The sequence below is a fragment of the Phasianus colchicus genome, chromosome 5 (assembly GCF_987193195.1).
Source record: "Phasianus colchicus chromosome 5, bPhaCol1.hap1.1, whole genome shotgun sequence".
In the NCBI taxonomy this organism is placed as follows: Eukaryota; Metazoa; Chordata; class Aves; order Galliformes; family Phasianidae; genus Phasianus; species Phasianus colchicus.
Genome location: NC_143440.1, coordinates 22,157,472 through 22,183,796, shown reverse-complemented (window position 1 = coordinate 22,183,796; position 26,325 = coordinate 22,157,472). Strand labels below are relative to the sequence as shown.

General features: G+C 37.2%; 1 protein-coding gene across 1 annotated transcript; it reads right to left on the bottom strand.

The window, feature by feature from the left end:
- Positions 1 to 682: 682 nt before the first annotated feature.
- Positions 683 to 2,842, bottom strand: LOC149917795 (uncharacterized). Its single transcript, XM_090140815.1, has 2 exons — positions 2,402 to 2,842; positions 683 to 2,310 (listed from the first exon to the last, which is right to left on the bottom strand). The coding sequence occupies exons 1-2, from the start codon at positions 2,840 to 2,842 to the stop codon at positions 1,801 to 1,803; spliced, it is 951 nt and encodes a 316-aa protein (XP_089996941.1). The 3' UTR covers positions 683 to 1,800.
- Between the last annotated feature and the right edge of the window lie 23,483 nt (positions 2,843 to 26,325).

The following is a 26,325-nucleotide window of genomic DNA, read 5'->3' as shown; positions in this document are numbered from 1 at the left end:
TTTCACATACAAGTTGTATTTTTACTACTGAATTTTTATTTAAATCTGGATTAAATGCATCACTGAAATTGAATGTGATATTAATAAAAGCTTTGGTCACCAAATCACAGTAACTACTGATATAATGGAGTAAGAGGGAATTCAAATCAGGTCAACTTTTTTTTTTCTCATTGATGATAATATGAAAAATAAACGAAAAATATTTAGATCCAAGCTGGAGATTGGAACTAAAGAGTTAATCAAATTAATTAAAAAATCAAGACATTTTTTGAAATTAAAAGAACAGTGGAAAAAAAAAAAAACAAATCACCACATCTATATAGCATAATACCATCATAAATGATAAAATCCCAGAAAAATGTGAAATTCCAAAATGCTTTTTTTTTTTTTTTATGTAACAGAGATAAAAGAACAATATGGCTCAGGCTGAGATTTATCTAAAGGAAACATTTTTGCTTTGTTTTGACTATATCTATACTGTTCTTGTGACGATTATTCAAGGAATAATTGTTGTCTTCTCCAGCCAATTAGTCCAGAGCAGCGTGCATCCATGCTGCTCAGGGGATGGCCAGTCCCTTATAAAATTGATTCAGACAGCACTCGGCACATTACTGGCAAAGAACATATTCCAGAAACTACTGTGCCTACTCAATGCAAACACCCGTAAGCACGCCCCACTTACCATCTGTCTGCCCTCGTGTGCCACGTGTCTGTACCATCAAGCTTGAAAAACAGCCATATGGAGCCAAATGCTGCTCAGTGGTCCTGGAGACAACAGGCTGCTCCTCCAGTTGCCACTGCTGCATGCCCTGTGTGACATCTTATCAGGTCTCTACTAAGCCAGCCTTGCCCTCCTATGATCAAGGTCAGTGTTAGTTACAGGATATTAATTAATAAGCTTCCTCTTTCAGAAATATCCCTGAAGAAGAAACACATGCAGCTGTTGGTGGTGTATTGATGAATACAATGTTGCACGGTGGCTCCGGGAACCCAAAACTAGATGCAGCACTTCTGAGGTAGTCTTCTGGACTACTGAATGGAAGGATCACCTCCCTTGGCTTGGCTCTTTGCTGCCAGGATGTATTGCCAGCTTGTATTCAGCTGTCCACCAGGGTACTCAAGTCCTTTTCTCTATTCTATCAGCCTCATCCTGAACAAGGATTTTTTCAATCTGGTAGCAGGACTTCAGATTTGCTTTGACTGAACTTTGTGAAGCTCCTGACAGATCATTTCTCCAGTCTGCTCAGAATAGTCTCTTTTAAGTCACACACAAACTCAACAAAGATATACTTCAGCCCATCACCTGGGTCATTAAAGATACAGTCTGAGTCCTGACAGATGTAACCCACTTTTAGTCACAGGCCAGCAGCTGTGCCTTACAATTCCTTCCTTTTGTTTCATATGCTTCACATATTGGTGTTCAGCCATTTGAAATTCACCCTGACCTGTGCTGCTTCTAAAACAGATGTGTGAAAGCCTGCCTTGCCTCGCTGTGCCTCTAGACACACCTGTTCTGGTTTTTGTCCCCACATTCCTCCTTATCTTACAGTACCCATTACCTGGCATATACGAAGTCCTTTCGCTGGTCAGTAAGCCCGTTAGCCTACTGAGTAGTCCTCGCTCCTCAGAAAGCCTGCTTGCGACGCCTGCCGGGTAGCTGACTAACCGCATACGACGACTTTTTTTCCCTTTTTTTTCCAGCTTTCTCCTTCACGTAAAACCTCCCAGCCCGGTCAACGCACAGGCCGATGACCACACGCGCAACGCCGCTCCGCGAGGAACTCAACAACGCGCGTCGCCTCAGCCCGCACGCGCTGCGCCAACCGCCTCCCGCACGCGCCTCAGCCCGCACGCGCCGCGCCAACCGCCTCCCGCACGCGCCTCAGCCCGCACGCGCCGCGCCAACCGCCTCGCGCTGTGCCAACCGCCTCCCGCACGCGCCTCCCGCACGCGCCTCCCGCACGCGCCTCCCGCACGCGCCTCCCGCACGCGCCTCCCGCACGCGCCTCCCGCACGCGCCTCCCGCCCAGCCAGCCAATCCCGGCGGCCGCTCCGTCTCGCTGCACCTCGGTGGCGGTGCTTCTTTCCCTCGACGCCAGGCTCACTTTTTTTCTCCCGCGGGCGGCTGCCGGCACGGGGGCGATCGTGTCCGTGTTGTTCCCGAATGCCCGTAGCCCGAGGGCAGCGCAGAGGAGTCTCAAGGAGGTGTTGTCCTATCTGAGACGTCCTGAGAGCCCGCTTCATATAGGGCAGCGGCTGTGTGAAGGGAAAGCTGCTCCTGGCTTTCCTCGTGGTCCGGTCACCTCTCCCCTATGCCAGGTAAGAGCTGTTGGCTAGCTGAGCAGACAACGCTTCTGTGGAGCAGGAGTGTTGCATATAAGCTTTCTAGCCTTATTCTTACCTGCGTGGTACCTCCACGGTGTTTGAATACAGATGGGTGATGTCTGCCCCACGTCCCCACTGCAGGCACAGACTGCTGGCCGCGTTGAGGTACGACGGGGAGCAGCTGAACCTCCTGTGCTGCGAGCAGGCAGCCAGCAGTCCGCTCTGCCATCCTGCATGGCATCCTTACAGCTCTTCCCAGGAAAGGGAAGTTCTGTGCCACACTATGAATCTGCAGAGGTGCCAAAACAAGGGAGCCACGAGGATGAAAGACAGCAAAAAGGTTGCTTGGGAAGGGATGTGTAATTGCTACTTCAACCAGGAAAGCAGAAGAGAAGCAGAAGATCATCAGGTCTTGTTTCCTGGTGTTTGTGTGTTGAGTTGGAGACCATATAGGAGATCTGGGGGAAACAATGTCTGTGCTATCACTCCATGCGTGACGTTTCGAAAAGTCATACATTTCCTGGTTGGTAGCCACCCTTATGAACTGATGATTGCTTTGTTGTTGAACCTTCCAGTTTTAATTTTATGGTTTCAGTCTGCCAAGCAGTTTTGGTATAAGACAGAAGTGCCTAGGCATTTGCAAGTCTCACACACCTGTTGTCCAGTAGCTGAAAGAGACAACAGCAGTTTTTAAAAAGAAATCTACTGCACACTTTGATTTGGTGATAGCATTCCCTCCTTCTGGGCCCAGTTAAGTTCTTACCTCTGGTTATGCTTGCTTGAATCCTCAGTCGTCACCATCTGAAGAACAGAATGAAAAGACTCTGTAAATCATCTGATTTAGTCTAAAGATCCATTAGGAATTGTAAGGGTCACATCTGTTTCTTCAGGTCTTGATGACTAATAGCATCATAGGCCAAAAACCTATCTGCAAAAACTGCCTTGATTTCATACACGCTATTTTGCATTTTACATATAATTTTGTTATTTAACCTTATAAATGATGTTTCCACATTTTAGTTTCACAGCTATTGTCTTCAGAATGGTTTCTGGGTTGCTAATGGTCATGTGCTGCTATTACAAACTCCATTATATTCAGAGTTTGTCTGCATAAATATTTACTTAGTGTAACATCATCCCCTTAATTTGCAAAAGCTCACATAGACTTCTCAATTGTAGATGGATAAGGCTATGATTCTATACCAGTAAATAGGGTTGGTTTTGTTTATAAAGTTTTGCTTGAAATAAAAAAAATACAATAGAAAGGAGGAATCAAGACTTTGAAAAGAAGCATGGAAGTTTAACATCTCCATAAATTAGGGAAGTGTACTAGCATTGGCTAGGACAGCTAGTTTTCAGCCTAGTAGCCTATTTGCTGCTCTGTTTTGGATTTGTGACCAAAGACAGTGCTGGTAACACACTGATGATTTAGCTATTGCCGAGCTGTGCTACACTGAGCCAGTGAGTTTTCTATTTCTTACACTGCCCTGCCAGCAGGGAGAACAGGAGCACACAAGTCATTGAGCAGCTGTATGGTGGTGAGCTGCCTGCTGAGGTTCATCCACAGCAGTTTTCTGAAAGGTGCACAGAAGTTCAACAGCTCAGCAAAGTGGGAATCTGCACAAAATTGGACCTCAGCATGGTAAAGCAAGTTCATCCCCAAAGTGATCAGTAATGAAAAGCCTAATATTGACATCTAATTGGTCAATATTTTTTTTTCCAAAGTTAACAAGCAATAAAGTGAATAAGGCAGTTAACTTTCTTATACAAAGACTACAGTAAAGTATTAGCAGAAATTGAACTTCTAAAATACTTGCATTAAAATATGTAATAAGTCTATCATATATTATTCATTCAGGCATTCTTCAAAACAGGAAAGCTACCAGCAAACTTGTCAGGTTCTGGACTGTTATTCTTACCATGAATATCAATACTATGATTAATTGTCCTGTCAACAACTTGCAGTATACACAGGCCTGTTTACATTTCAGCAAATGAGACTACTTTTTTTTTTTAAAAAAAAAACCTTTAGCTTCTCCTTCATGTTAGAGAAACTGCAATATTGGACTTAATGAATCTGTAATTTACTGTGTTTATTAATATTACATAGGAGTTTCATGCCATTTTTCCCCAGCACGTCTGGCCAGGGATCCAGATTATCTTCATTGGAATTCTTGGCAGGATTTTTTTCTCCATTAAATACTCCATAACAAGAAAATTTCAAAATGAAGTGTTCTTTGGAGACCTCATAGTCTCCAAATCCTCGTTAAATTGCCATTTATACAATATGCTTCCTAACCACCAGGGTCACTTTGCTGTGAAGGTACGACGCAATGGGAAAGCAGTAAATCTTGGTGAATATTTCACAACAGTCTCTGGCAATTAAGGTTTTGAAAGGCATCTTTTCTGCATAGCCAGTAAAATGAGAATCAAAAGGCAACTGCAGGACAGCCTGGATGAAATGAGCCAACTGCTGTCCTGTATTATTTCACATTGAGAGAAAAAACTCAGGCCAAAGTGAAAAAATGATAGGCATTGTTGTGGTACTCCACTGTGTAGTAACAAAAGATTCTATGGAGTTCTTTTGACCAAGGGAAAAAAATATTTTTAGGAGCTGTTGTTTCATTTCAAATATACAGAATTTCTTTGTCAGATAAGAATTCAGAGAGTGACAGTCCTTTTTCTTTCTTGCTTTTTGAGAAGTTCAGTCTCCGTTCCTGAGGATTCTCTCATGCTGTGAAAGACATTCATTGAATTCAGTCTAGACAATCTCTTCAGTGTTTCCAATTTCCATTAGACTGGAAATAGGATTGTATTTCCACCCAAATTTAGAAGTTTTCAATCCACTGGACATGCTGACAATTGTTTTGCAGAAACACTGTAAGGCACATTAGAGTCTCAGGAGCTGGAAGCTTTTGTCTTTTTTTTCCCCCCAATTTTTGCTCCTTATACTTCTGACACTTAGATAGAGTTGTATCAGTGCAACTCTACCTCCATCCAGATCAAACTGTGCATCTCTCATCCTAAACATGGATGTTTAAACAAAGCTATTAACTCCTCAAAGCATGCAAATTTATAAAGTTAAAATAAAATTTGCTTTTTAATCATTTTTAATAATAGCATTGCAATCAACTATTTCCTAGTCTTTTTTAAAGTAAATTGATTGTGTAATTAGTCATCTTACTCTGAAATAGCAAAAGATTTTTCCTAACACTACCAAGATCACGCAATAGTTAATAACGTAGCATCATTTTGAAGTACAAACAGTGTTAATGAATCTTATGTCTTCCTGTACGTTGTTATCATAGGAAACAACATCATGCATATGAGAAAGAGGAACATGATATTTTGTTGTGTCACTGAACAAGTTGCTAGTTAGAAACCTATAGCTGTAGAAGAACTGGTTGCAGTGTAAAACAACAACTTTTTCATATGGCTCCACCATATACTACTACATGCCTCACTTGAATGATTCCTTACATACATACATGTTCCTAGTAGCAGTACCACATTTGAGCCACGTTTTTAGAAATGCTTCAGGGCTAGGAAAGGGTTCAGCAAGATACAAAAATAGAATAACAAGGACATATAAGTCCTATCACGCATGTGTTAAGCCTTGCAAGAAGACTATTTATCAGTACTGGTTTCAGGATAGATTCTGATCTGATTGAAGTACTATCACTCGTTACATATTCTAGTTCTTAAAAAAAAACTAGTAGGAAATTCAGCATTACACTTAGTGTTTGCACCACTGTGGCAGTACACTTGTAGTAAGTGGCACACTTTGTGACATGAACATCAGATGAGATATTTTATGTACTGAAAGTAATTGATACTAAGTGTTGTGAAAAGCAGGGTACTGCATTATATAGAAAAACACATGATGTGGCATTAAATTCCTATTTTTATCTTTTCCTACCACATAGATAGAGTTGTATTTCATGTTCCACTTTACTAGGAGCAATACCAATATGAAGCATCAATATGTGATGCAATATAAATTTCAAATTTCCAGGCTGTTCTGAAGATGAAATCTTATGAGCAATTGGATATTCTTCCTGTCAGGGCTTTGAGTGCTCTAATAGATATCAGTGGCCATGAAGAGCCTCACTTATTAAGAGACAAATACCACACCCTCTCCTCATGGCCTATTTAAGCTCATGCTTGGGCATTCATTCTTTTGTTCAAATATGCTGTAGGCATACCTATCTCCAGCTCACAGCCATTCCTCTATCTGATCACGGATGAATGTCAGTGATCCAGAATCTGACCTACAAGACTGATTTCTATCTTGACTTCAGACCTACTCTGTTGCTGTAGACTTTATCAGTTAGGACACCTCAGAAAGTGCTGAAATACATGGAAAAAAAAGTGTATTAATAGATATACCACCCGTAGAGTGACATGCATGACAAGACTGCCCTTTCTTTCCTTAAATTTAACTAATTCAAGTATGGCTCTGAGTAGAAACTAATTAAGCACCCATAAGATGTTTCTAGGGCAGACTTCTCTCTTCCTTGTTCTAGCAGCATGCTGCAGTGATGTATTAGAGCATAATAAATATACTGCAGAGCAGCTTTAATTGGAAAGAACACAGTTTGATTTATTCTGGTGATGTTGTATTGATCATTTATTGACGCTTAAAAAAATAAGCTATCATTTAATTAATTCATTTTTTTTTCCTAGACACCTTTACAATAATCTCTTCATGTGCTCAATTCAGTAGTTTGAGTTCTTTAAGCTCAGTGAAATATATCAGAAAAGACTCCTAAGGCAGTTCTCTCTATTCTTTTTTGAGTTGGCTTCATATATATTATACCATTCTAGAAAAGATGCCTCTTTATTGAAGATGGAAAACCACAAAACTATAGTCTAACACTATACTTTTACATGCCTGTTTCACTTATACTATGGACATCCCATTCCTCTATTCTGCTGGCTCTCACTGTTGAATGTTACATCATGTGGCCTGGAGTATTCCTTTAGTACATTGGTGTCTGCTGTCCTGTCTGCGTTCCCTCTCTACTTTTACACCCCCAGTTTTGCTGCTGGTGGAGTAGCGTGAGATGCAGAGTACCTTGGCTCAGTAAGTACTGTCTAGCAATAACTAAGTCAGTGTTACCCACTGTTTGTGTCACAAATCTAAAACATAGTAGTGGACAGACTACTACACTGGAAAAGTGTACTTGTCAAGTGTGGATCAGTACAGGAACAAATGAATTGCTTTCTGACACTGACAATTAAGATAACTGTTCTTCTTGCTGCTCTTAGAAAACGTTAGTGTGCGTGTCAAAGTTAACTGAGTCAATTTTAATACTATTTCTCATTCAGTTTCTCTTCTGTAGTGTGAATATGCCAAGGTATGTAAAAATTGAACATTTCAAGGGTTCCTAATCTGCTTGTTGTCTCATGCCTGCAGGATAACCTCATCTAATTTTTATGCTTTTGATGCTATTAATTACAGTAAAATGTAATCAAATGATGTTCACAAATTTAAATGCATTCAGTGCTTTACTCTGGCACAACGTCAATAAGTAAATATTACTTAAAGTACAACAGAATCAATTCAGCATAGGATTGGAGATCAGATCATGCAGAATTCAGTTATAGTAATAAAGTCTCATATTTACAGCTACTTCCATCTTGTTTTCATCAGTTAGGGCCATTGGAATCTGAGGAAAATGCTGGGGCTTATTCTGCTTTTGGTGAATTGCTCTGCTTAGTTCATTGGTTTGAAAGTTCATATTGCAGTGGATATATCTTCACATATGCTTATGTATATGCTCATTTGTATTACCTGGCATATGTACTAGAGTTGAATATTGACTTGCAGCTTTTACAGTCAGTAACTGTCTATATGATGTTGAATTACAGTGTAACAATTACTCTTTTCTTCATTCTGAAGCATATAGTGAGAGTATCAAAACAAGAATATATGTAAACAAAAAAAATTGAAACAATGCTTTCCACTGGAACAAACAGCTTAGACTTTAATTGAACAAAAAGCAGTGTGAATTTGTCCTGGGGAAAGCTACAAAGAATTTATTTTTTCAGTGCAACACTTAAAATGGTAAAGGCAAGACCACCACCGCAAAAAATAGCAATTACTATTCTTTGTTTATAAAGGAAGGCAAAACTAGATTTGCTTTTTCTCTTAAATCTCTCCTGTCCAAGATGAGTAAGAGATACAGACTTGTGTGTAACCTTGAATATGAATTAAGGTTATAGCATGGGCATGTTCTTTTTAGCCAGTTCCTCTTGTACGCTGGTGAACTCTGCTTTACACGACAAATAATGAGCTGGAGCTATGTCCCAGAGAAGCACTCCGTTGTTAATAGATGTGTTATGAATGAATACTTTTTTCTTTTAGACACTGTCAAAGGGAGGTCATAGCCTTGGTGTATATACGCTGAGTCAGAATATTAGTGCGTATCAAAAAGACATACATCTTCTCTATCCCACTCTATCACCTGCAATTTTGTCTAAGAAGAAAGAATAGCAGCACCAGATGAAAACTATAATGTCAAACATTAGGAGATTGAAGTGATGCTAGTAAACTAGAGCTTGTTTTATTTGTACCTGTTTCATACACAAACATGTTTAAGCATGCTGATTTTATCAATAAGCAAATTATTTGATATTCTTAGATGTTAAGCAACTTTACTTTGCTTTCAGTTTATAATATCACAAGAACCTGAAGGTAAAAGTTTCAACCTCTTATATGCAATTGGGGGCATAATTCTCTCTGATTATTGTTCATATCCTATTAGTTTCTTTAGCTTGAACTGATATGGCATTTCAGACTATGGGAAATCAATGGGGTAAAAATTTCTCATGCTACTCTGAACTGTTGATTTAGATAGAAAGACTAAATATCAGACAGTATGCATAATAAAAAAGTCTAAAGAAAGGAAAGCCCATCTGATTTAGAGAATCTGTTAAATTGTTTGTGAATATTGATGTATTATGTAGGGAAGAAAGAAGACTGTTTGTTGATGCCTGTGGTATGAATAAAACTTTCTTTCAACTTAATTGTTTCTACCTTTGCACACGATACTATCTGCTTACTTCAAGCTCAACCAATGCTTTATATCATTTTTCCACTTCAGTACTAACTGCCAGACTGTGCCCTTCTTACACTATGCAGTTATGCTCAATCCTTAAGATTAAGAGAACGTTCTAACCAGTCTGTACTTGTTTAGATTCTACTGCTACCTGTTTTCTAAAGCAGTAAACATTTCAGGTACATGCAAGCGCATACTTCTGTACCTCAAATTCTTTCAGTAATTTGATTTTCTAACTTTTGTCACCTACTTCCAGGAGGCATCATGTGCTATAAATACTGTGCACACCAGCACAATTGCCAGAGAAATGAGGAAAGAAAATGTCTTCATCTGGTTGTTTTTCCAGTGCCCCCTGAAGGTAACTATGTAATTATACTATACACAATGGGAGTTAATGGGGGTGGGGGGGTGTAATATGAACAAAATTGTTTGGAAATTATATTTGAAGATCTGTATTTGAAGTTCTTGTCTGCTTTGAAGACTTTACTGTTTTTGAGATTTCTAGCTTATATTTGATTTAAGATTGAAGAGCATTTTAAATGTTATTTCCTGGCTCTTGGTTTCCTGTGGATTCTAGAAGTGTCAGACTAGCTGTAGTAATATTTTTGGGTGAGGGAGAAAAAAGTAAAGCTTACATTTTTTACATCATTACTTAAGCCTTTATGTTAGTCCAGAATTAGGGTATGAATGGAATACTTGAAGTCTTTGCTCTTGTTATAGATGGTGTTCAAACCTATGGCATAATCATGGTTATGAGAGCAGAAAGTTAACAACGATAGCTTCTTAAGTTTATTTTACTAGAGCTTGAGCAATAGTGGAAAGAATTACTGGACAGTTCTTATTAAAGGAAAATTGTTATTAAAGGAAAAAAAAAGTATACTTAGTATTTGAGATATTTTGGATTTCTTCTGCAGTTAATGAAATCCTTAATCTTTTGTCACAAAACAGTTTATTATGGCAGGTGAACTGTATAATCAATGAATATTAAGATGTTATAATTATGAAATAAACAAGAGAGTTAGGCAAGTTAGGCAGGTTATAATAACAAAAAGAGAATAGATAGGATGCTTACCCATATCCTGGGCTTGCTTATGAAACTCCAGCAGAAGAATCTCCAGAAGAGAACCTTCCCCCCTGGTAGTCAGCTCTTAAATGGGTCTAGGAGAGGTGGAGCCAGGCTCCACCCCTTCCGGCAGCACAGGTGAATTGCCTTCACCTCTGCTCCCATGGCTGATTCATTGCTTGCTTCAGGTGATCAGTCAGAGGTTCAGGCCGTGACTCAGCAGTTCCCATACATGGACCAAGGAAAAAAAAATAGTGAAACAGAAACAGTAGAATAAAAATAATAGTACATATTTTGTCTCTATGGACAAAATCGTAAGAGGAATTTAATGATACCATTTTCTGCTTTCCTTGAGTGAGACAGATAGGAATGATTCCAGAAAAAGGTTGATACAAATTCTCCTATCTGTAGAAACTTTATTCCAGTCTTATTGATCAGTCTCTGTTGTCCGCAAATCTGGGTTGTGTACCTAATGAAAAACAAATCTTTTTAAAGACCACTAGTGTAATCAATTGGAAAAGAGATCCTGCTTTATTTCAATTCTTTTTCTGGAAATTTTAAAAAATGGATGAAAGTTAAGGGGAAAAAGTTTGATTCGTGGGTTGTCATCTTTCCCAGCTTCTCAGTACTCTATGATATTCCTTTCGATGACTGTAAAACTACTGAAAAATTATAGGAAAACTGTGGCCTAGTCTCTTGTACAGAAGCTTCTCCTTCAGGTCTAAGCCTGCCAGAATGTGAGTGTAAATATCTGCTAAAATTTCTTATAATCCTATGTTCTACGTGATTCAGGTGTTGAATAAAAAGAATGCAGGAACTTCAGAGTCTGTGTCTATACAATTTTTTTCCACTCTTAATTTTGTTGCTTTGTAGATGAGAACTCTGAATTTTTTACTGACATTAAATATATCCCTTTTGTCACAAATATTTGGAGAGCCCAAGTGAGCTTCACCTTATGCATTCTTATATTAGGCTAGCCACACTATTAAACTTTTCTTGTGTTTCAACACTAGTGTGTATTCCTTCTTGCAACTCACAGTGAGAATCAAAGTTTTAGGCTAAGAAGCTCTCAAATGTGATTTTAATCAGGATAGTTGCCAGCACACAGAAGCAGTCACAAGATTAACAGTGCCAAAGTGCTTTCAAATGGAGAGAGTGGAAAATTGTCAGGCAGAAATTTGGCAGAAAATATTTCTTAACTAATGTTCTAGTTCAAATACACATGTATATATGTGAATTATATACAATTGTGTTTAGCTCAAGTCCACTAAATGGAAAGTTACACAAATTGTAATTATTAAACATTTTCTGGGGGGAAAAATAACAAGTCATAGCCCCTCTGAGTATTTCATCTCAGCTTCTTACATCTTCATTCTTTTAATAGATTAGTTGTAATATTTCCTCTACTATATGATAAATTGGAGAATGGAAAAATCAACAGATCACTGATAGTTTTTCTGATGCTAATCCATTTGTCTTTCTTGTACACGAAGAGAAGCATTGTTACTCAGCAGCTGAGTTTCAGATTTTATTGCATTGTAAACAAAACACAAAATTAAGAAGTAAAAATATCAAGATGGAATGTTAATCAACTAAACATCTGTGTGACCTTGCCCTTCACAGAGTGCAAGGAGTTATGTCTCAAATATGATCACAGAGTATGTACTTATCTCAAGGTCAACAATAAAACCCATGAGAAAGAATAACATTCATAATGGAGCCAAAGGCAGATATAATTTTGATGTTGATTTTTTCCCCAATGAAGTATCAAGCAAAAATTCAAACAGGATTAATATAGGTGTATGATCCTATGTCTCAGCAGCCATAAAATCTTTGTCTGATAAGTAGCTGTTTCTCTCAAAGGATGAGCAAGACTGGGAGAGCAGAGCATTTACAGAGGAGTTCCATCAGGAATTTGATATTCCACCAGGAATCAGGAAACTTGAGTAGTATTAACATCAATGGCAATTTTAACTTTCTGTTTCTTGCATACCTACAGTGCAGCCAGGAGTGAGGGTAAAATGGTTTTTCCACAGCACAATAAATCAAACTGTTCTTATATTTAAAGGCTATACTAATTCTTACTGGATACTTGAATGTTGCTTCTCAGGCAGTTAACTACATATATTTGAGACTACATCTTCTATTCCGCAGAATAGCTTTTTCTCTCAGGTGGTTTGTTAACTTTCCACCTGTTGCCAGAAATAGAGGGAATGCTATGTAACATCTTCTTTTAAATGACAAGTACTTAACGAGTAAGATGATTAGAAGTCTAGGTTAGGAGCCTTTGACAGATCATTTTACCACATCTTTGAAGTTAAGTTTTTCTCTCTGTTACTGGATCTGAGTTTATTAGAAATAGGAAAATCAGGGAGAAAAATACATTTGTAAGGGTAAAGGAACAGTCTCTGTACTCACTGGATTTCCTTTTAGTGGATGATGACCATGCTGTAGTGATATTCAGTATTGTATTTCAATTTTAAGTTCTGTATATCAAGGACTTTTTTCAGTTTGTGCAACATCAATATGAATTAATTAATGGAAGTAATGACTGTTGAAGAGGTAGGACATTCAAAAGGAGTAGAGAAACTAGACTTGCCAATCTTTAAGAAACTTTTTAAGAAGTTATCAGTGCATATTCTTGGTCTTAATTTGTCTCACATTGTATAAGCAAACATTCAAGCCTTCTAGCATCATCAGCCTTTTTGTGTATCCTGCATTGCTTGAGAACACACAAGACTTCACAAAATTGCCTGATATAAATGCTACTGAACTGTACTTACAGTCACATGGCTAAAGGCAGAATTTAACAGTAATAGACAGGATGATAGGCATTAAGATTTTCACTCTAAACCATGCTGTTGAAGGTGTTGAGATCTTCTGGGGTCTATATTATGTGTAACAGTCTAAAATGGTCATGTTAGAAGCATTCACATTCTCTGATGTCTTATCAGATGATTCTGGCTTTAACAGCTTGTCAGTGATAACAATATGAACAGATATACAAAATAGATAAGTGGAGGTTAGCAGATAAAGAGATGCAAATATCCCCACTGGGCTTTACATTATGTCCTGGGGAGGTGTTCAAGTGATTTCATTAGACCATTGGATATATGCAGAAAAAATTAGAGGAACATATTCCATGCTTCTATTATACTTGGAAGTTATGCAATCATTTCAGTTAAAATTTTTCTCTCATTATTAGAGAGATGAGTGTATGAGAGGTAGACGTTAAAAACATGCATGCTAACAGTAAAATATCAAAATTTTTTTCACTAGCATTTGGGTATTCTGTTGTAATATCAAATTTGTTGAAAGTCCACAGGAAAAAAAGTTTGAACTAAATTGCATAGTATGAAGTTAAGATTGCTGCAGAGGAACCTGAGATCTTTTGAAATAGAAAATGCCAAAATGCCATATTTCAAGGGTAATCAAGTATATTCTTCAACAACAAGCTAAAATAACATACTTGCCACAAATATTTTCAAAAAAGAGCAAACGGATAGAGGCAAGTTTTGCTTTTTAACTCCTGTCTGTAGCTAAAACTAGTTTGCTGTTTAAATGGAAGAGGGAAAATATATTTGGAAGCATGAAGCAACACATTCAGCTCAATTAGAGTTGCTTGGTAATCAGGACGATGAGCTTCTCTATCCATGCCTCCCCCCAAAAAGGTGTTTTTTAGCATCTTAGCCACATAAGAGCTTTTTTTGTAGGCTTGCTCAATTTTCCTCTGTGCCAGCTGGCTCTAGTGCTCATGATGACTGGAGAATATGAACAGACAGTCCTTCCATATCTCATTTCCCCCAAAGATTTTCTGTCTCTGGAGAGTCCAGGATGGATGTATTCTGCTAGAAGTCCATCATATACTGCAAAACAATGCAGGAGGAAAAATAGCTATATGATGAGAGAGCTGTATAACTCAGGTTTCGAACATCTATTCAAGCAAGCTATGGCTCTGTCTAATTTATGTAATCTACAGAATGCTGCATTTATGTTTGGGGATCAGAAAATATTATCTAACTCACAGTTTTCTGGCAACCTCTGTAAGAGGTTAATGACACAACAATAATTCTACTCCTGGCATTGTGGATGCATACTTTTGATGATTATCCCACTGTATATATCCGTCTAACTAGCTAAGGTTTGTTTATTAGCTGATACCAAAAGCTCTTTTTGTAGAAGAGTGATGATAGATAATTCAATATAGCTTTTCCCCTGACTTATATGTATTCTATCTTTTTCTGTAAACATCTCGTAGTTCCCCTGTTTAGGAAAGGATTTGCCTTTACCTTTTTCCTAAGTCTACATTACAAACCTCTTTATACAACACTATACTGTCTTGGGGGGGGACTACCATGGGCCTTTGACCTTCTAGCACTTTTGCAAGCTAATAATTGTCTCAAAGACATTTAATGCATATTAAAGAGAGATATAAAATTTGTCATTTTATTGTCTTTGTGAATTTGAAGTTGTAAGTCTCCATAATCAGAATCACAACAGCCTCAGCACTCTGCAGGACACATAGCATATGTTAAGAAAATCAATACTCGCTGTATATTTTGCTAAGGATGTCTTGAAATAAACATGCAGTTGTTAAAACTGATAACATCTGAGCTCTAAAATCAAAAAGTTTCTTTTGCATGAGAGGGAAGGCCTGGATATCACAGCATGTACTCAGCCTTTTTTCTAAGCTTCATCATCTTGCTGTTTGCACCTGACTGAAGACTGATGCTGCATGTTTACATGTTAATTAAGAACTCTAGCAGAATTTTAAAAGGGAAGACTTTATTTGGGATCACAAAACCCTTATTTATCACATATGATTGCATGTCTGCTATGATCAAAGATCTCACAGCAGCAGGCTGCTTCTCAATGTGTGACATATGAGATGACCATGCTATTGATTGCTCTTGGCAAGTTTTTTCTATGGTCTAGAATGACCATAGAATGAATGACTACTCGGTATATGAGGACTGATAATACCATTCCTCTTGCTTCTATAACTTATTCAAGTGATCTCTAATGTGGGGTTTTGCAGATGCTGTAGTGAAATGGTAATACTGGGTCTTCTGTAGCTAACTTTCATAATAAAAAGAAAAGTTTCCAGTCCTTATTGCTCTCCCTAGTGCTTAGTTTCTGAAGTGCTTACCCTATGAGAAAGGGATTACAAAGAGAGAACAAAAAAACTGAAGAATGATTTTATTTGTCTATTTATTTCTTTCTCTATTACAATTCTATGGACTTTTTGGTATCATAGAGCATCTGCAACTAATGTAATATTACATTCTGCCCAGACAGAAAGGCTCCTTAGCGTGGTCTCTTGAAACCAACTTTTTCTTTACCTTTGCCACCCTGCTCCACCTTTCTTCCCTGTCACACTTTATTCCACTGTGGTAGAGAAAGACCTTTTCCCTTTCCAGGATTATTGCATTTTCTCTATCAGCTCAGATAAGTTACTAGAAACAAGTGCAAAGAGTATTGTAGAACAAAGTGCCTATACTTGGTAAAAGAAAGCTTGTAAGTTGGTGTATAAATTTAGAGATCACTTTGTGAGATTTTCCCCAAAATTTCTTCTGTTTCCACTCTTGCACTTTCTGTTATTTGTTTAAAAGAAAAAAAAAAGAAAAAAAAAAAGAAAAAATAAAAGGTGTTTTTGGGGTTCTTCCTTTTCACTCACAATGTTAGAAGAAAGAATGTTCTTGGGCAAGTGCAACCTTGCTGTGTTTTGTCCCACTCTATGTCCCTGACAGAAAAATAGATGCGGATCAAAATAAAAGGCTAAGTGAATGTTCTTCTCGGGCTCAGTCATATCAAAAGGAATTTTCTCAGCAGCTCCTGTAATATTAAAATGAAATCTTTGGCATGACATTTTGGAGACTGTCCCTTCTTCCTCATTACTTGATGAATTTTGGCTGACTGAGCAATGGAAGTAAACACTTGTTAGATAGCCAGATAGTCTATTTGCTCCAACAGTTAATAAAATAGTCAAATAAATCTCCTAACCTAATTCAGAACTTCTCGTATGTAAAGTAGATAATGGGCTGAGAAAATCTGACATTCCTCTCATTAAAAATTAATGTCTAAAAGGACCAAACATTTCTACCTTACTTTAGCTACTTAAGGACAGGGGAGGGACCAGAGTATCTTGAATGAGTACTGGTTGGGCAAGGTAAAGTCAAGATTAGCTGTCTTTAAGCTCAGTGCTTACTTATTTTAGGTTTTTGAGAAAGAAACAGAGCAATACAACTTTGTGGGAATCTAGTTAGAAACTTTAGTATAAAGTATATATAATCCCTGGCTACTTGAGAGGTTGGCGTTTTGTAAGCCTGGCTTGGTTTTGTTGATCTAATACCGTCATAATATATTTCTTCTTATTATTTCTCAGCCATTGTTTTAGTAGATAAGATTTTACCCCAGTGGGCTTTATTCATTCAGGTTTGTTTTGGGTTGCTTGTTTGTTGGAGGAAACAGGTTAAACTACAATTGCCAACTGAAATGAATTTGCTTGAATTGCATTTACAACTTATTAATTCACTGTACTTAGTAGTTTCCTTAAGTAGGTAGTATCAATTATTGAGGCCTCTGTGATATAAATAACCATAGTTTTATTTCTACATAAATAGAAATAGGAAATAGCAGCTTCCATTTCCTAAGGTTTTGATTTTTTTTTTAGCTGTAACTTCAAACACTTTAAGTTCTTGGAAACACAATAATTTTTTACTAGTGTTCACTATAAGATTCCAGACCTTTTCAAGGCACTAACTTAACTCTTACAAGAGATATAGGGAAGAAGATTAATATACTTGTTGTAGGAGTTGCTTTTAGCATATTTTTCTACGGAAAACCATAGTGTAATGTTTTATCACAAATATACCTTAAAAAGTTGTGCTGTCATAGGAAAAAAGCATCTTCAAACACTATGTGTACACAGCATATATTGTATCTTCTGCACCATTTCTTGTGGTCTCATATCCAGATGGTATTTTCCCTGTTGAAATAGAGTCATGACTGTGAATGGGATAGCTGCTGTTTAACTACAGAGGAAAGGGCTAAGTCAAGGCAAGTCAAATGGGACGTGGGCTGGAATAAATGACAGGCTGAGTGGCCTTTTCTTGATTTAACATACCAGTTTATCTTATGAATGACTGATGTGAACCCTATTTTTTCATCCTGAGGCTTGGGTTTGAACTTCCTTGCAGATAGCACAAAATTCTGAAATATTTTTTTCTTGATATCTGCTTGGAGCAAAGCTGCTATTCTTTTCACAACTTTTCTGCAGAGTTCACAATGTGTGTTAACAAGTACTGTAGATCACTCCAAAAGTAAGGCTTCCTTTTTATTTCCATGTAAACAACAACAGCCACAAAGAGCAGAATAACAGTGTTTGATAGAGGAAATTCTCACATACAAAACACTGTTTTTCAGCACAGCCACCACCATTTGCTGATTTACATGGATGAGCTGATCAATACAGTCATTTCACAGTGTGACAACTGTACATGGCCACCCAGAACATGCCTTGTACTTTATGTGTTTGTCTCTGTTGCTGAAATATACCACCCACTGTTTCACTCTACTAACATCCACTGTTTGGTCTCTACAAACATTCTGTAAGTGTCGAAGAATGTCAATGGGTGGCAATTTTTCTGCATGGATGAATTCAATTCCATGCTTTTGCTCCATGCATATTTCTATGTCAGACGCCATTTTTTTTTAGACTACCTCTCTGCTGCTGTCTGTCACACAGCAACAAAATGTAATAGCATATTGGCAGGACAGTTCAACCTCTTCTGCCATACCACCAACATCTGCCTCTGATAGCGTGGGACAATGTAATAAAATAGAAGGCATTTCTTTTAGAGTAGCCTCTGTATATTAATGAAGCCAGAGAAATAATACTGGTAGCACCACAACTCAGGGAATTTATATTTAAATGAAAGTTATTAGCATGATTGTAAACCTCATTTACATAATGAAAAAGTTGCACTTAGCAACTAATCAAGTTAGAAGACTTTGTTTAAATTCTAAAATAACTTGCATTGCTTGAAGGTCCCTTATGTATAACCCATTTTGCTTCAAAATGCAACAGGAAAGCAAGAGCAGTAACATAACTGGAGGACTGATGGGGCCATGCTATGAAGGCACATACATTATTCAAGCTTTTCTCTGATCCTGACCTTGGTAGAAATTTGAATTGAATGTTTTTACTCTTTCGTTGTTGAGATATGAAATAATGTTATTCCTGCCTTGACTGGCAAGAATAACTTGTTAGAATGATAACCAGCCAGTATAAGTAGAGGTATTGAAGTATTAGAATTAAGCAAATATCAACATGAGTTTCTTCTTGTGACTCAATACATTGCAGGCAGAGATCAGAAAAGTTCTTATTTTCTTGGGAGAAGCCTTTTATCACTCATGTTTCTGAAATCTGTTCTTGCAGAGTGCATGAATGTACATGTTGTCATGGCTCATGAATTTCAGCAGTGAGCATAACCATTCTGATGTGATACTCCAATTGCTAGATAAAAATTCTGAAGTTGCTCTTTGTGTTGTTGCTGCAGTGAGCTATGCAAGGGCTTATTTATGGATCTGAGAAAGACAGTTGCAGTGAACAAAGCAATCCTATAGCAGTAAGAAGAATCAAAAACAGTACTGGGTGCAGTATCAAGAAGCACCACAGTTATGTCAAAGACCATAAGACAGAATCTGTAAAGTGAATTAACAGTTATTAGTGACAGAGAAATTATGTTTGTACCACCACAAAGGGAAGTTTGTAGTTAAATAATAGTTATTCGCATGGTCAGGATTCAGAGTAAGTATCAGACATTGAAAATCTTGTTGATAATTTCATGTGAGACAATAGCTGTAGTTGAGAAGGTGAATTATTGGTTTTGCACAAGGTACACCACACTGTAGAAGTGATTGATGTTCAGACCTGTGCAAGAAAGGAGTTACCATCTCTGTGAAAGCTTCTGAAGCCATATTCCAGCCCATGGGTGTCCAAACTTTTGGCTTGCCTGGGCTGCACCGAGTGGAATTGTCTTGGGCCACATATAAAATATATAATATGATTAATATATATGGTTTATATATATATATATATATATACACACACACACACATATATATGGTTAATATATGTAACTAATGAAACTTATTACATTTTAAATATTTTTTTTATTAAAACATAAAGAGTAACAAAAACACAGAACTAATGGTATATTTGACTTTTTTCTTGAACCTGAATCTTGTTCAATGGAAGTAATTGCAGTTCTTAGTGAGTTCTCAAGGTGTTTGTCAGAAATTTGATAACATTTTACTCTTCCTGTTCTTCAGCTTTCAAAACAGTTGTTCATAAATGTACGTGCTGCAAAAAAGTGATGACATCAATAAAATGTGACTGTGAAGTGAGGCATATTTCTTTCTGGTAGGAGAGGGCTTACAAAGTCTAGTAAAGAGACATTATTAAATTTTTGAGTTGAGTATCTGATTGCAACTTTGTGTGTTCCATATGAAAACTCACGGGTAATGTATATATCTTGACTGAAAATTGAGTTGCTAATATACCAAAAAAGTGATGACTTTTGCAGCAGTCTGGACACCTATTCTCAAATTCCTTTATCAAAATGGAAAGCATGGCTACGTATTTTTTGCTGTTCACAGTACTGCATTTAGCCAGTGTATCAAAATGCATAAAATTATTTGCCAGAACATGAACTTTCCATACTTAAAGTTTCTTTTTGAATGCTGTTATGGTTTGAAACAGCACAGCTGAGTTGATGTTCACCTTGAAAGATGCATGTTTAACTCATTTGAATGAGTGATCAAACCCACCAAAAATACTAAATCTGTGAGCTATTTTTAATCTTCGTGTTCTGGAACAAATTTTCCTTTCGTTTCCACAAATGGCTTGATTTCATTTCACAAATCATAAAATCTTTTCAGCATTTTCTTCTGACTTAGCCACTTTACTTCAGAAAATTAGATGATGTCGCCATAATCAGCATCCATGCTTTTAAGGAACTTCTTGAATTGGTGATGATTCAATCCCCTGGATTTTATGACAATTTGCATGACATTATCCATTTCTAAAACTTTCATGCCTAAATTTTCTTGATGTACTTTGCAGTGATATTTCATCAAATGTGAGTTGCTGATGGCAGTTGCATAGTCATCTTTTAATTTTGTTTGTGTGTTTAATGCAAGAGGTAGAATTGGCACTGCACCGTGCCTGTGTCTTATCCTGATTTTAGCTAAGATGGTATTAATTGCATACTTATTGTTTGGTTGTTACTGAGTGATGAGTGTGTGCCTGGGGCTGTGCTGGGCTGCTCAGTGGGGAAGAGCTGCTGCCATGATGGTGCAGCAGTAGGGGTTGGGCCACAGTGCTGCATTTGACCCACAGGCCATGGGTTGGGCATGCTTGCTCTAGCTAAAATCAAGAGCTGTGGGAAAAGAAGCAACTAACTTTAAGTTCACCTGGAATTATGTATGAAAATGACTGCTTTTCTGACATCTGAGATTACAGCAGCTGTTTGCTATACTTAGTTATGAGTAATCTCTCAGAGACGAGCTCTATAATAGCTAGTGATATGGTGCAGTACTAGTAAATCACAGACAAAAGCAGGACATATCTCCTATATCTCAACTCATACATCAACACTGCAGGCAGTCTGGGACTGGATCTATTCTTGTCCATTGGATCAGTCATCCTCATCATATGTATGGATTGAAACTATCCAAAACACCAGTCTTGACTAAGACCAGGCTGGAGCAGACAAGTCCAACCCACAACTGCATGTGGTCCAGCACAGTGGCCTTGCATCTTAGCATCAACCAAACACTGATGCACTATTAAACCCATCTGGGCTGAAACCAGGTCTCGGGGAGCAGTGTAGTGCCTGCTTAAGTTATGGCAAATAAGTTTATGGATTTTGATACACTGGCTAAACATAGTCCTGTGAACAGCAAAAAATAGGCAGCTATGCTTTCTATTCCGATAAAGGAATTTGAGAATAGGTGTCAAGGTTGTTAAAATAAGTAATCAGTTTCTTAGTTTATTTGTGATTCCATTTTCAGTCAGCATAAATACATTCATTGTGAATTTTCATATGGAATATGTAAAGTTGCAATTAAAAATTTGATCTCGTCTCTTTACCAAACTTTTATAAGTCCTCTCCTACTAGGGAGAAAAATCCCTCACTTCACAGTCACATCTTATTCATGCCATAATTTTTTGGTGCTATATTCATTTGTGAATAATGATTTTGAAGGATGAAGTATAGGAAGAATAGCATTTAATCAAAAATCTCCACTGAACACCTTGAGAACTCACTTAGAATTGCAACCACTGCCATTAAACCAACCTGATATATTAGTTTCACAAAAATGAGATAAAAAATCCCACTAGTTTTATGCTTTTATTTCTCCCTTTGTTATGTTTTAATAAAAATATTAAAAATGCAAGTGTTGTTAGTTACATGTACTAACTATAGTAGGTATTTAAAAAAGACTGCTCTGAAAGTAGTGCTTCCTATCTTATTATGTTAGCCCATGCTATCAGAGGTGGATACTGGTGGTATGGCAGTAGATATTGAACCTTGCTGCCAATATTCTGTTATGTTTTGTTGCTGTGTGACAGATAGCAACACAGAAGCAGTCTAACAAAATGGTGTCTGACATGGAAATGTGCATGAAGCAAAGGTATGGAATTGAATTCCTCCATGTAAAGAAAGTGTCACCTGCTGACATTCATTGACACTAACTGAATGTTTGTGGAGACCAAACAGTGGATATGAGAGCAGTGAAAAGGTGAGTGGTTCAGCAGTTGTGACACTGAGTTATCTTCACTAGTATAGATTTTTATGAGCATGGCATGCAGGCTTTTGTTCATTGCTGGTGAAAATGCATAGCTAATGGTGATCTTTGTGGAAAAATATTGTTTTGTTGCTGAGAATTTGCTCAATCAAATAATGTTATTGTGCTCATTGTATCTGTTATCATTTCCATGTAAATAAATAGGTCTTACTTTTGGTGGGAACTACTCCTGGGCAAGGTAGAAAGATGGACACCCATGGGCTGGAGGGTTGTGCATGCTTGAAACCGACTCTCATTTAGCTTTCTTCCCCCAAAACCCATTTCACTGCAAACTAATCTAGTATAAAGATTAAGTGAAGGCCTTATTTCAAAACCATGTGTTACTGCATGCTTAAGGAAGTTGATTTAGCCTAGTTATGCACTTTGTGAGGTGGGCAAATGCTATTACTTGCACATCCCAGTAGAAAGCCTTCATATTTTTCTTTTCTGTTTCTGTTGTATTTTAAACCTGTGGCAGACTGTAAGGGTAAGACTGGAAGCTGAGGCTGGTAATGGCAAACATCTTACACAACGGTTTTCTCATTTTGATGTTTTCTCCAACTTTTGTGCTAGTGCTAACATATGGGGAAATGAATTGCAAGTTGATTGAAGAAGTACTCTTCATATCCCTTCTGAGAAAAACATGATCTACTCCAAGTTTTAGCCTTTTGGAGAAGGATAAGAATGTTACTTGATAACACTTGGATGCTCATACAACACAGACAATATCAAAATTGTGAGTAGTTATTCTGAGCCATAAAATATTAAATCAAAAAGCAATTCTGTTGGGTTAATTTCCAAACCCTTTCAGTGTTGCCTTTTTCAAAGAATTATTTTCTATTTTAGTTCATCCACAATTTAACTTGTAACTACTGTAAGTAAATGAGCTGTAACATGCCTTCTTTCCTTTTATGTGTCTCCAGGGACATTTATTTTACTAAAAGACTTCTTTCTTATTGCCCATACATTAAGGAAAAAAAGTAAGTTTCATTTGGTCACAGTAACTTCTTCTGAGAAAACTGTTTTTCATTTGGATTGGAAATAACTGACGTAGTAGTAGATAACATAGAACATATATTTATACATAGATGACACCTACAGTAGAGTAATCCTTTTTCAACCTGAGAAGACCTTTGCCCAAAGTTGCTTCTTGAGGCTTTTTAGGGTAAAATTTAACTACCTGGAACTTCATGTTGGGACATTTCATTTTGTCCTCCATCTACTTTATGGTGGTTATGTTCTTTGATGGAAGAAAAGTTACCTTAGCAAATTAAACCAGAAGCTCATTAGTAGCTCATATTGTTCTGTCGTGGTTATAATATAAAAGAGGGAGTCAGATGTGTACTATGTTTATTAATTACGATGCTGTAGATTTCCTAAATGCTTCTGCAGGATACTTTTTATAAGATTTCATATCTTGCAAACATTAGAACATCTCCGAAAGAAATGATTATCCTTCAGGGTACCACTCTTGTGGTACGCTGCTGGTGCTCTCTTCTCTCACCACAAGACAGGGAAGGAGAAGACACAAGTGTATTATCTCTGCTGTTGTGATGGATTAAATCTGACATGCTGCCAAATCGTATGTGTATTAATAAGCTTCTCTCACTGATCCCTAATGGCAGTCAGATGGGTTCATTGGTAGATTGTGTGGACATTTAAATGTTTGAGCTGGGCAATTTGAGATGAACTGTCATAATTTGTTAGCCCTGTTGAGGGAACAGTGCCAGGAAGTATCTGGCTGATGACTTAAGAGACACCTTGTAGGGAGAATAAAACCCCAACTCAGTCAGCAAATCTCTCGGCGGTGCTAAGAGGTCTACACCCAGTGACCAATACAATGTGCTGCCACTCGTAATAGCCAGGAATTAAAAGCTGTTCTTACTAGTGCCTTACAGGTTGCCAAACAATATGCTTTCAAATCATAGTCTATCACCAACCAAGAACCACTGCCTGTCCTTGGCCTTGAGGGTGTATTTGTGTGTGTGGAAACAGATTGGAAGATGAATTGCTGGTTAGGGATTAAAAGTTTCTAATTTTTAAAATGTGTTTCTTTGATGTTACTGCCTACATTTAAGGAGCTGATTGATGGCATCTACACAGAGCTGTATCAGTTTGCAGGACTGAGTAAAAACTAGAGTAAAGGATCAAGGTGACAATGGGGAGACTGAAAGCTGTTGAATCTAGCCTGTCTTATTTCACAGTAAGCGAGAGAGCAATTGTTTTATCTTACGTAGTTTCTCTTGTAATACACAAAAGTGTGATAACAACAAATCGTTATGTAAGCTCCTACAAGTTTTATTGTCTAGTAGATTAACTGTCACTGAATGCTGTGTTTCTATATATAAAAACAAACAAAATAATATTCTCTGATAGAACAAGAAGAATTCTAAAATCCCCTAGAATTCTAGGGAAGAGGACATCGGGGATTCTTGTATGAATCATGTTTGAGTTATGACCTAACATACAGAGAATAAGATACAAAATAAGGCTATTCAGATCTTCACCATGGACAAGAACTGGGAATCAGCTTCTCTGTTGTAGTATCTTGTGTTCCATACGTCTTAATCCTGTTGAAATACTATGTACATGTACTATGTAAGTATTTCTGTATGGAGGGATGCTTTGTAAGAGACTTGTTTTTTGTGTGTCTTTCTTTTCTGGATAATCTTTATGCATTCTGTACTCCACCTTGTAATTACAAATATATTTACATACGTCAATGAAGAAATGAACTATTTTCCTCAGATCCTTCTAGGTATCTGTAATTACTATTCTTTCTACAAGGACCACGTCTTCTGGCCAAATATCAACCTTTGGAAGTTTATAGGTGTTTCTTTCCAGTCATGTTTTCAAGGCCACTTTACTCTCTCCACACTGCTGTAAGTCAGGCTTGCCATTTATCATGACTTGCTGCCAGATGCTCTTCAAAGACTATAAAATAAATAATATTCCTTCAAAAAGCTTTTTCTTACATCTTATCTATCATTTGTTCCCTCATCTTTATGCATTTATTGAAGACCTGTCAGAATGAATGGCTAGGGATGTGATTATTTAGCCCTTTTGGGAGAAGAAAAAAGCAAAGCACCAGTCTTTCATGTTTGGATACATGCTTAGGTCATTACAGGAAATGAATTTTTTGACCTTTTCTCCTTCTTTTCTTTGTTGCGTAGAGTTAAGAATGAATTGTAGCTTTTTGCTTTGAAGGCAAATTCAGTAAGTTAGCATTAGGATATGCAGCTGCTTGGGAACTGTGATGCAGAATGACAGAGGGCAGAGATGGTCAGAAATGAAATGCATTTGCAAAGCTATTGTAGACAAAGGTATAATTATGGTTTTTTTTTTTTTTTTTTTTTTTTTTTTTTTTTTCCTGGCGTTTGAGTCTGTAAGTGCAAATACATCCATTTGTTTTGTCTGGCTGATGCCTTAGCTTGAAAAGGCTCCTAAGGAGCCCTCTCTATCATCTACTGTTGCACAATGATTTTGCATATTTATAGACCAATTGGCCCAATGCAAAGTTATAGTCAAAACTGAGCTTACTGGGTTCCAAATTTATATTTAATACCTTTCAGAGTAGGATGTAACTAAGAATCTATGATAATGTGTTTAAAATGTAGTATAGAACAATTACAGATTTTATACTGTAAAACATGAATGACAAAATGAAGCAATTTTTTGAGTTTTTAAATGGTTTTGTAATAAATGTCAGATATGAGCATTATGTTGTTAATTAATCATCAGATTCTCCAGTTGTTCATACTGTTTTGCTGGAAAACAGACATATCCTGGGAGCATTGTTTTCATAGGCTTTTATGTTCCATGGAAGAAAAACTTATATAAAATTTTCAAATTTGAGTGGTAAGTGGAAATGAAAATGCTCTCTTTTGTAACAGTGGCACTATTAGAAAATAATGTAACCAAATTTTGTATCTATTCGTTTTCTACAAGGTGAATGTAAGAGCATTCATCTAGACTCTGATTTTAGATACAATGTGACTGGGCCAGGTTGTACAGTCT

Excerpts from the sequence above, each read along its gene's own strand:
- LOC149917795 (XM_090140815.1), bottom strand. The coding sequence starts at position 2,842 with ATGTATGACTTTTCGAAACGTCACGCATGGAGTGATAGCACAGACATT. Across the intron at positions 2,311-2,401 it reads ACCGTGGAGGTACCACGCAG|GGGAGAGGTGACCGGACCAC; the intron begins GTAAGAATAAGG and ends TACCTGGCATAG.